Source organism: Fulmarus glacialis, unplaced genomic scaffold (assembly GCF_000690835.1).
Source record: "Fulmarus glacialis isolate BGI_N327 unplaced genomic scaffold, ASM69083v1 scaffold1431, whole genome shotgun sequence".
NCBI classification, from domain to species: domain Eukaryota; kingdom Metazoa; phylum Chordata; class Aves; order Procellariiformes; family Procellariidae; genus Fulmarus; species Fulmarus glacialis.
In genome coordinates this window covers 15136-27046 of record NW_009194453.1, presented here as the reverse complement: position 1 = coordinate 27046, position 11911 = coordinate 15136, and the positions used below count along the sequence as shown (strand labels likewise).

Below are 11911 nucleotides of genomic sequence, written 5' to 3'. Positions count from 1 at the left end.
GGGGGGGAAGCATCATGGCAGGCTAGCTGAGCCAGAAAAAAGATCCCTTCTGCAAGCAGCCGCAGCAGCACAGAGGTGCCAGCCAGCAGAGGGCAATGGTACAGCACGCAAGGTGCCAAGCCAATTCATCACAACACAACTCTATCTCTGAAAATTCCTTCCAACTATTCCCCAGGGCTGAGAGAAAGCTGACACCTTTCTAAACAGCATCCAAGTTCAAACATTTAAATCGTTACCTTACAACAGAGATGCCTCTTTTCCCACTCCTGGACTACTACAGCAGCAAGGTAAAACGCTCCACATGCTGCCATTTTCTGCTGTCAGTACCCATTTAAGCTACAGACATTCACAAAATTGGAGAGTGAGGATGTGTTTTAAGGAAATCTACCTCTCTGTTTTGCCTTCTGAAGCACAGACAGTGGTTGTAAATATTTTTGACACTGAAATACTGTACCCTGTTACCAGATTGGCCTAGTGGCTGTTTTAAAATGAGAGTGATTTTGGAAACGCACTACTCCATGGGGCAGCACAGCTAAGCTAGAACTGCTCAGACCCAGGGACCTGAACTACCACACCCTTCGTATGGCCATTAATATTACCGCCTCTAGAAGCACAGTCACTCTATTTCACCGTCCTTCTTTCCTGAGGTGCAGAAAAAAAACTCTGATCCTTTCTGCTTTCCCTTCCCTGTCTCACATGCCTTCAACCAGTATTTATTGGCTATCCTTTTGGCCACAGATCCTATATAACTGTATACAGAATGTTATTCCTGCAGCGGCTAGCTCTCCCTGCCTTCAGCTCTTAAGCCTAACAAATATACTTCAGGACCAATGATTTGTTGTCTGTTAGGGAGGCTTATAATTATAATACACTGACTGGAAAAATAGTGGTCCATTATTCCTCTACCCACTGACCATAAGGCTTAAAGCCTACTTAAATGATTTGCGTTTTTCCTTTGCTTATGCAGTTCTGATTCATGGAAACATTGATGCTGAAAGAAGATGAACAGTCTCTACTCACAGTGTTTTACCATGCCCTTACCCCGAGCAGTGGCTAAAAAGAGCTAGCGAATGTATGCACAACTCCTGCCCCAGCAGCCGTGAGCAGCCTGCTCTCACACCAGCAGTGCCAGGGTACTACGAGAATGGCAGAGAAAGCCGAAAATTACACCAACAGGGTCTCTGCCACTGCAGAAGGTGAAGTGGTTACAGCAGCGGGACTGAGGGATGCAGTACCGAAACTCATACAAAACCCCCTTGTAACTGCAGGTCAGGCTCCAGCTGAGTCTGATGAATGATTTTATACAGATTGCAGCTGTACTGAAAATGGTCACAGCTGCTAGAGCTTGTTTATGTTAGTGGGACTGGTAAACAAAGTAACTGGCATTATAGGAAATATCTGTGTTAGGAGATCTCGCTGCAGAATTTTCCCAGGCTCCCAGGGGTCTAGTCCACAAAGACACTGATTTTCCATGAACATAAAGAGGGAGAGAAGTCTGTTTCTTTGTATGAGAATACCTAGCTCATTCCTGAAAGCTAGAAATAGACATCACGGTGAAAGATCTCCCAACCTTAGTACACAATTGCAAAGTGACATAAATGCAAAACTCTTATTGATAACCAATGCAATGAAACACAACGGAAAAGCCCCCGTTGAAGTTTCCTTATAACCAATAGAGCTGAAGTCACGTGTATGAAATATGACTGTGCAAATAAAAAATAAAACCAAATGTGTAACATGTACAGATGACCACACGGTGGCTCTCAAGTACCAGAGATGAGCTATTTTAAACCAGGAAATTGATGACATCATAAAAATGCCAACACCTCTAGGACAGGCTGTACTTACTTTTCCAGGAATTCTTGCAGACCCTGCCGGCGATGGTCCACGTGATGAGGATTGTTCATATTGAAAAAGGGCGTTTTGGATGGCAGTTCAGGTAGCTGTCTTTATAAACAAGAAGCAAATACACAGTTAAAACCAAATCTGAAACAGCGGAGAAAAATACAATAAGCAAATGCCAACCCTGAGCATGTGAAAATCACAGGTCATGTTCCAGAAGCTCATGAAATCGAATTTGGAAACACAAGGTTGAGAAACTGGAGGGCTTCTCACATGCCTCAGAGGGAAAAATAAATTAATCTGATTTTTCTGGTCCAGTTGTTAAGCCTGCATGCATGTCTGGCTGGGTCTCTTGCAGGTCCTTGCAGAACCTAAGCACATCCTAAAAATGCAGAGAGGAGGTACGTACACCTACGCTAGATTGCTATTTCTGCTACCTGTGCATACCAAAAGGAAACGCAGATCAAATCTGTTACAAATTAGAGGGGAGCTCACCAAACAAAAGCTATCAGTACAGACCACATTCTTCTGTGTTTAAAGCAGAGAAAATGCCTTTTCAGAATAAACTTGTGCTAGTAAGAAACACAGGACGCTTTCCAGCTCCGATTTCTGTAATTCTCAGAATTAAGATGAAAAAATCCTCCCCTTCCATGACTGACAGATTATTAAATAGCCATATATAAAGTTGCTCACATAAGCACTGCATTGCTCTGAAGCCTCTGCCGAAGCCAAACAAATTCTCGAAAGCGTCGTCTAACACAGGATGTTTTCCTTGTAAAGCACATACTGTTTGTCTGTTGGGAAATAAAAAACATTTTACTTTGTAAATCAGCTTAAGCTAAAGTGCAGGCATGGTATTAAAAACACATCCAAGATGCTAATCCCTGAGACACCAATGGAAAGCTTGACATTAATTCAGTTTAGGTTAAGGGCTGTGCTTTATCTCAGACAGGACTGGTGACATTTTCTACTGCTTCTCAGGGAAATATTTTCCATAGCTTTTTTTCTTTTTAAAAGCAAGAGATCTGGATTACAGTACAACTTGCAGTAACAGACCTCACAAAAAAGTTTCAGCAGATAATGCAATCTTTGCAGGGGGAAAAAAAAAAATGTTTAGCTATTCTAGTTATAATCCTGCAAACAGTTAGCTACATAGAGTTCTTCCAGCGTGCAATCTTACTTAAATCAAATCAAAGAAACCAATGTGACTCCTCTCTGCAAGTAGCAGCATTTGGAAGTTTTCCCACAAAACACTATTAGTCCACCAGAAAAATGCAAATTCATCAAAAGAGAAACAATTCATGGAAATTAAATGCTTTTGCCAAATTTTCCTGTGGAGTATATATTTAGATGAAACCCCACCTACCAGACAGGATTCCATTATAAATCTGCCTGCAGTCCAACCCACCCTCCATCGCCTGCCAGGAGCCACAACTCCTAGACAGCCACACGATGCAGATTGTAGAGGGCCCAAAGATGCCAGCTTTCTGGAATAGATGAGTATCCGGGATGCCTCGCAGTTTAAGAAGCCGAACGCTCTAGGAGCTGGGCAGAAGGGAAACCCAGCTAGTCTAAGAGCCTGGCAGACCCAAGATTTTGAATCCATTGAGAAGCCTGGATGGTAGGACTGACCTAGAGACTTGGTCTCTGAAAGCCAGAGATGCCCAGTGCTGAATCATGAACACTGGGTCTAAATGATATCACCCCAACCTCGCAGTCGCTGAGAAAGCCAGTAATACACGTCTATTCAGAAGCACCGATGCCTGTGAAACAGTAATACAGCACCCGCCCCGCCAAATCTACAGAATTTCTATTTACCAAAAGTCTTAAGCCAGTACTTAAACCACATTGCAAAATGTAAAAGTTTCACAGCTCTGATTGCCACACAGGAGAGAAGTACTTGTCACGACGGACATTTAATAAGCCATCATTTGACTGCTCGCTCTCATTATGCTTGAATGCTTAACTCCCCCACACAGGAAGGAAATGCTTTCGGTTCTGTGCCAAGCATTAACCACGTAACTCGGTGCTCTCAAATTCTCCACCTGATAGCAGATACACTTCACAAAAATTTTTTTTACGTTGCAATAAAAATCCCTGGATGTAGCTTTGGGAAATTAGGGTAACTCCTTCCATATGTCACCAACCAAAGAATAATAATCAACAAAACAAAATGATGTATAGGACAGATTTAAGACACAGGAGAACCATAATTCTAAGTGCGCTCCCATTAACATATGGTAGACTACAATCATAAACCCAAATGTAGTTACTTGACATATCCAAGCACCACTAAACTAGCATAATATGAATGTCAAGGTACACTGAAAACAACCCCATTGCAGCAACCAAATAACTTGGCAAAAAGAAGAACTGAGGAGAACTTAAAGTATAAATAACAAGGTAATTACTTGAAAAGAAAGTTGTTTTCCCACGAATACCTGAACATCAAAATTCTTCTATTGTGGTAAGACATCACTGACTATGACAGTCTTCTAGTTGATAAGTAAAGCTAAGAATATTCTCTGTTGCAAGACATTGTGGAGTGCACATGTGAACATACCACCAAGTTCAACTCCCAGCTCTGCCAGACCTTCTGCCTCCCAGAAGTGGTGTAAAGAAACTCCATTAATACCCCAAAGAGAACCCTAGCTTGGACAGAAACAGCAGTAACAGCAGTAAGAATGTGTGCTGATATTCTTATACTTACGTGAATAAATATCTCATAGTCTATGTAAGAATGCCATGAGTCTTCTTTCTGTGTCCTGGGGTCTCGCACCAAGACAGTTACAAATTCCTGCAAGCGCATAACAAAAATCAAGCAATTAATTTCGGAAGACAAAGGGAGCCTGAAAGACTCTCTTGATTGCTCTGCTGTTCCACAAACTACTGTGCTCAGATTAAAAGCTGAACTGTTTTATTGAATTTTGCAACCCTATAAAAGGAGAAGCAAAAAGCAATGAATCATCTGAGCTACACCACATGTCCGGGAAATTCCTTGCCAAATTGCTAGCTGAAAAGGAATATTTCAGATTAAGTAATATTGTGAAAAGTCATCCATGTTTCATGCATGGGAGATTTGGTGATCTCAGTAGCTACAAACTAAAAAACCTAACATTCAAAGTCACACATGTAAGAGAGAACTAGGCAGGTATTTTAGGGTTTTCCCACCCTTGTAATCAACATTCACGAAGAACATGTTACAAACCTACTCCATGTACCCAATACTTACATACAACATTTTATTCGCTCCTAAATTTCTTTTTGTCATTTTATCTATTTTTTTTTCAATCAAACATTGATACCCATCGATTTCAGGCATCTGCGGTAAGCGCTCAGTATCTCCACGAGAAGCTGAAGAACCGCCTTTTTTCTACGCCCCAAATGACTTGCTCCAGCCCAGTGGCAAAGGATGTACCACTATTAATTGCCCCGGACACAGATTTGACACAGGGAATCAAGGTGTCAAGCCCAGTGTCCCAGATGCCGTGTGGAAGGAGATGAATCCTCCCCTTCTGCCGCATATCCTTCCTGATACACCAGAAACTTAAGCCACGGAGTACAGCCGAGGATGCAGGACCTGGGCACTTCTGTCCCAGTCTGCCCATCAACCTGCCCAAGGAAGCAACACTGCACCGCAGAGCATAATTCCCCGTTTTTGGGGGACAACGACATAGAGTATTTGTTGTAGAAGTTGTCATATTTAGCCTATTTCCTTGTAATTCCTACATTTGTATTACAATTTAGAGGGATCCCGAAGGCGTGTGAGAGGTCTGTGGGCATTACTGTAATGTAACTGGGCATCACTAACAGGAACTGGAAGAGGCTGAAGAATTAAATGCTTCTGAGTATCCTCAGCTAATGACCATGTGAAAACTTGTACTGTGTTTAAAAAAAAAAAAAACAAAACAAAAAACAAAAAGCCTGCTAAATCCGCATGTTCATACTAAGACGGAAAAGGTTACTTTAAAATACAAAAGTTGAAAGTGTGCCTAACTACCTGCTATTTCCAGAGCAAACAAATAGGCTGCCCTAATTGAGTTGCTTAAATAAGCTATTCACCCGAAGAGCTAAGCCAACCAGTTAAACAATGACTCAGTTAAAGAAAAGCATATCATTTTAAGCTGTAGATACATTCCCCCTGAGAAGAAGGCACTGCACAAGATCTCCAGGTGCCGGAATCGACTGTGGGAGGAAGGGCAGTGTCTCTGGTAAATAACATGCTTTTTTAGTATGTCTTTGCATAAATCAAGGAATCTTGAACTAGAAAGCTCTCAAAATGTGTTCTCTCCATGCCCAAACCACAGATGTCAGACAGAAAACCTTTACTCTTCAGCCAAGTCTTCTCCCCCACCGCACACACTTCACTGTGCCACCAGCAGCAACCTTCATGGATCGACAGGAGAACAATGACAACCTTGAAAGGAAAAGATGTATTTTTTTTCCTGAACAGTCATTGCACTCTGTACATGGCAGGGAGGTGTTCATGGTCTGGATTAAATCATTTATCACTCTGATTTCCAGGCAGTACTGCTTCAGGGATGGGGAGCCTGTGGCCTGATGGCTGGATACAGCCCACGGTTTTATCTCACTTGGCCCAGCTCCTAGTCACAGGGGTGTTTTCTGCATTACTGCTGGATACCCTTTTGGTGCGTGTCACGAGCACCTTGCCAAAGGAAGCCTGTTTGAAGGGCTCCTGCTGCCTCTGACGCTTTTTTGAAGAGCGGCGGAGCCCCGAGTCTCCTCTGCAGCTTTTTAACCCCATGCCAATGTGGCACAAGAGAAACAAATGAGTAAAGCTGTAATCACTTCCACCGGCTGAGGGTCATGCCTTTACTTTTACAAAAACGCTAGCGGGAGACATGAGGAAGTTATTCCCCCGCCCGAGCAGATCCTGAGCAATGTGCTGAACAAGGAGAGGAAACCACTTTTTGGTTCTTTTTTTCCACCTGCCTCACTCTCTATCATATTTAGCATACATATATAGACATAGCATACTTTCGGACCCACTGTAACATCTTTTTATATCCACAGTCTTACGTTCTCCCAAGTTTTTGTCTTCCCCAGCCTCCTATTTCCCCATGTCCCACTCCTCCCCAGAGCTGCAACCACTTCTCCTAAACATACTTTCTTCTCTCTCCTGAGCACTAAATGCATCAGTCCTGCGAGTGGAAGAGAAGGAATTATGCCAGGAAGCTTCAAAGGGGACGCTGCTCTCCTCTTCCCTTCAGCCGCTGCAGCCCAGGAGCCACAACTGCAGGCAGCCTGCTCACAACCCAGCCGGGGTCCCCTGCCTCTCACCCACCGCCGCACCGGCTTCTCATTGCCCTTCCTTTTGCCCGGATTCCCCAAATGACTTCATTTCCAACTAACCTTCTATAACCCTCTCCTTTGTACAGAATCAAAATAATCTTCGAAGTAAAATGCTTCTTTCAACCTCTATTATACCAAAGTATTATGATCAAAAGTTACTTTGGATATGCTGTGGGTTAGCTACGGGTTACCTTGCAAATCATCCCGGACTACATGACTTACACAAAAACCTCTGTACTCTTTTAATTTCCAATTAAATAGTCACTGAGTTTCAATACTGAGGAAGTCAAACACCCTTCAGACTCTACCTATAGTAGAAAGGAGACCTGCTGTTACACGCTGTGTAGGCAGGTGCCTAGGCAGTATATCACAGAGTAAAAATCATCCGCAGTACAGCAGAGCACCTCGGCAAACTGCAGCCCTCACATATACTCAGTGTCAGCTCTGATTTGAAACACCAGGATTTCAGCAGAAGACTGGGTGTTTCTTTTTTTTTTTCTTCCTTTATTTACCAAAGAATACCGATAGTGAGTTCAGAATGAAGCAAGATAAACATTAAGCAATGAGAAAACAAAACCAAAAATGTACAGCCTTTCTCAAGATCTATGGTTACTTCCCCTATAACATCTTGAAGCATTAATCCCAATTCCCGTTACAGTTTCTGCTGCTCTGAAACAGTGGTATTGTACACGTAAACTCTCTCTTCTCTTTTGACCTTTAAGCCTTCTCCAGGATACAAGACCCCACTGGGACAACAATACTGATTTAATCGAAGCAGCCCTAACTGCCCAGTATAGATGCAGATATACTGCCAGAAAAGTTGCTTATGCCTCCCCATCCCTATAAAAGTAGGCTTGTAAAGGCCAATATTCACATATAGGCTATGTTAGGGTCCGAGCAGAGTTAGGTGGCAGAATACTCCTCTGGGAGATTGCTGTTGTACGCTCAGTCCACCCTGCGTTCACTGGTCACGAACAGTCACCAGATTACAGCAGTTTTAGGTAATAATTGCCTTTCTCCTCTGTATATACACTCTTCCCTCCCTGTCTTGCTATAAAAATTAGGATACCCTCAATAAACATATCTATCTTCAAGTAATGCACTGTTCACCTATGGGAGGTGAGGCTGACTTCTTCCTCCCACGGCCCACATGAAGACTAACTTCATCTTCTGTCACAGGACTGCGTTGCAGCCCAGCGTACAACCTGGGAAGCAGAGCCTAAAGAGCCAAGGTTTCAGGGACTTTTTACTTTCGTCAGCTGCAATTCTTTTCAAGGTGTCTTCATCCCCTCTCACCCAGTTCTGCTTGTTTTTTTCCAGAATTGTAGATCTAGCTATTATGCCACATTATATGTACTTTCTCTTTTTTTTTTCCTAATTGAGGGGCACAATACATGCATGTCCAACAATGCATTCAAGAACGATATGTTTCCTGTAACGCCTAAGTGTAACAATTCTCTCAAAACTAGAACTTACTGCTGATAGTTCAAAGTGTCCAAGCTTGGTCGTAGAAGCCTATTGCACTGGAAATGATATAGACTCAACAGAAAGCTGCTGGACAAAGTGGCATCACCATTTATTCCTTCTCCCTGGAAACCGTTGTATTCATAAGCAAAACCTTTCCTATCCAAACTGCTAATACTGTAGGTTTGATATGGACCCCAGTAGACGTGCTGACTCAAACATCCTCATGAAGAACTTCAAACCTGCCCCAAAAGTAGCCATAACTACTACAAAAAGTAGCCGTAACTACTTAACAAGCAGGAATTACCAGAGCAGCTTCTCTTGCTGGATGTGCCTTTTAATTCCTGGCTGAAACAGCTGTGATTTCTGTGCCAGGCAGTTCAGGCATGGGTAGCACCGGTGGCATTTTGCTACCCTGCCCTCAAGGCCTGGAGCAGTCCAAGTAGTTAGGGTCACACAGAAATGACAAAATGGCCAAAGTGATCCCCAGGCCTGGTTTACACCTACTCCCTCACAGTTACAATCCTGCGCAAAGAGCACGAATGCTGATAGCAGAGGAAAAGGGCAGCACTGAGGTCATGTAGACACAAGCACTGAAAACTTAAACTGTTTGGATTTACCTCAAAAGCAATAATACACCATAAAAGCAGCTGAAGCAAACTTAAGAAGTCTTTCCTTCCCCTGCCCCCCCTTTTCTCCTGTTGGAAATATTTCTGTACAACGCAGTGGATTGCTCAGAGACATGGATAAGCCAGCAGCTCTACTGTATAGAATTCTCCTGGTTTTGGCTGGGATAGAGTTAATTTTCTTCCTAGTAGCTGATATAGTGCTGTGTTTTGGATTTCGCATGAGAATAATGTGATAACACACTGATGTTTTAGTTGTTGCTAAGCAGGTTTTATACTAAGTCAAGTACTTTTCAGTTTCCCATACTCTGCAAGCGAGGAGGTGCACAAGAAGCTGCAAGGGGGCACAGCCAGGGCAGCTGACCCAAACTGGCCAAAGGGGTATTCCATGCCATATGACGTCATGCTCAGTATATAAACTGGGGGGAATGGGCCAGGGGGGCAGCGACTGCCGCTTGGGGACAAGCTGGGCATCGGTCGGTGAGTGATGAGCGGTTGCATGACTTGTTTTTCCTGGGTTTTGTTCCCCTCTCTCTTTTGCTGTTTTCCTTTTCATTACAACTTATTACTATTATTTTATTTAAATTATTAAACTGTTCTTAACCAACCAGAACCCGGGAGTTTTCCTACTTGTGCTCTCCCGATTCTCTCCCCCATCCCACCGGAGGGGGCGGGGTGTGCGTGGTGTGTGTGAACGAGTGGCTGTGTGATGCTTATTTGCTGACTGGGGTTAAACCAGAACAAGAATTTGACCACAAAAACTGTGCTTCTGAGAAGTCTATTTTTAACATTTTCCTATTAGGAAAATAGGAAATCTGACATGGAAACATCTATTTTTAATATGGGAAAAAAAATCTACCACAAGGAGGAGGAATAAAAATAATCTTGCATTGGATGATTATTTGCTTCATTCATTCCAGCTGCATTTTAATTCAAATCTCTGCGCTCAGGACCGTATCAGGTGATAACCTCATGCTCCATGGTGCCACTGTTACACATCTGATTAGTCAATAATCCCCGAAGAGTCATTTTCCACAATGCTTCCGAGAAAAAAAGTTTCCCATCAGGTCACCTATTAGTAAAAGGATCAACCACAAAGGACATTGGGCTTTTCACGCTGGGAGTGTTGGCATCTTCACTCCACACATGCTGAGTAGTAAGGCTGATAAGAGACTAACAGCTGAGACAAAATAATTTGTTAAAACTTTTAACATTCATTGGGACGGAGCAAAAGAGAACGTGCAAGTGTGATTCTTGTGGTCCATGCATCTGGTAATCAGAGTTCAGACCCAGCTCCAACCATTATGTCCTACAAAATTCCTAATGACTGATGGAGAGAAGACTGAAATCCAAGTCCATCTCTCCTACCTCTCCTACCCCTTATGCACTGAATCATTTAATCTCCTCCTCTCTGATCCAATGAAGATTTAATTCTTCCATCAAACTTTAACAGAAGTACTGCATCACTCCAGAATATTCTGTAGCCTGGCACTTAAAGCATGAAGAATACAACCAGCCTTTCCTGGCCCAGGTGAATCTTAATGAAATTCAACCCACAACCACCAAAGTAGAATCCTTTTTTATTAAAGCTTAGACATGACTTACTTGTTTTTCATGTTTTGGTGTCATCTTCACTGGTTTGTATTAAAACAAAAATCAACCTGAAAAAAAAACAAAACAGACATCAGATTGGCATTTAGTAGTTATTTGAAGATCATTATCACTTTCGCTAGACATTAGTAGACAGTGGAAAGAGCCAGGCTCAGTGCCATATATACCGGAAAACATGTTTGCATTAACTATATCTAAGAATTCATTAACTTTAAAAAATCCCATTTTAGAAGCACTGGGTTAGCCCGCTTCTGGGGATACTTGTCATACATGACAGTCCAGTGATGCCTGTCGATCTCAGGAAAACAGTGCTTTTCTTCATTGCTCCGAGAGCCGCCCCGGGGCTCATCCTTGCACCCACACTCCCAACAGTGCACAAACGCAGCGGAGGCAGCGCTGCCTGCGCCTTGCTCCCAGGCACCCGAGCACAGGTCTGCGTGACTGCGGCTGAGGTCCGGGAGACGCTAAAACATCCGAGTCAGCAGAATCAAAAGCCCCTCTCAACCATTTCTCTGAAACGGAGATAAGCAGAGAGACAAGCTGTTTGGATCTTGCAAGCTAGCGAAAACTCAGGCTAAATTTCACATCATCCGTGGTTTTAAAACCTCCATGTGGGGAAGTGTATAATTAGACCAAATCAAAAAATCCCGTCAGGTTTTAAACCGACTCCTTCACTGGAAATCCTGATAAATTTTTAACTACCTCTTCAGTCCCGTAAACCAGCCGGTTTGCTCAGGACAGGTACCCACAGGGGAAGAGCAGGGCGGCTTTATTCAGCTGCTGGTTTGCATACACACTGCCTGCCTAAAAATAACGGCCATGGGAAAAAAGATTTGCAATTTGCCTTTCCCCTTTACCTCTCCCACATGCCATCCAGCCTCTGCCAGCTAACACCTACACTGACCCCCAGCTACAGAAAACATCCCATTGCCTCCTCAGCTTTTAAACATCAGCCTCCTCCTTCCAAACCGAGAGGACCCACGCGGGATCCCTCCTTCACCCAGTACGGCTCCGGGCAGTGGCCCCGTGGTCAGGATGGATGCCACTCAAGCAGG

At 43.3% G+C, this 11911-nt stretch overlaps 1 protein-coding gene across 2 annotated transcripts in view; it reads right to left on the bottom strand.

Moving 5' to 3' along the window:
* Nucleotides 1-10909, bottom strand: part of SNX10 (sorting nexin 10) — a 19328-nt gene extending 8419 nt beyond the window's left edge. The window contains exons 1-4 of one of the 2 annotated variants that reach the window (XM_009587750.1): nucleotides 10851-10909; nucleotides 4553-4639; nucleotides 2536-2636; nucleotides 1849-1947 (exon numbers count right to left, since the gene is read on the bottom strand). In XM_009587750.1, coding sequence (XP_009586045.1) covers nucleotides 1849-1947; nucleotides 2536-2636; nucleotides 4553-4639; nucleotides 10851-10874 — 311 coding nt within the window. In that variant the 5' untranslated portion in view covers nucleotides 10875-10909. Of the gene's footprint in view, nucleotides 1-1848; nucleotides 1948-2535; nucleotides 2637-4552; nucleotides 4640-5842; nucleotides 5906-10850 lie in introns of those variants that run through there. The other variant, XM_009587752.1, reaches the window with a different exon arrangement.
* Between the last annotated feature and the right edge of the window lie 1002 nt (nucleotides 10910-11911).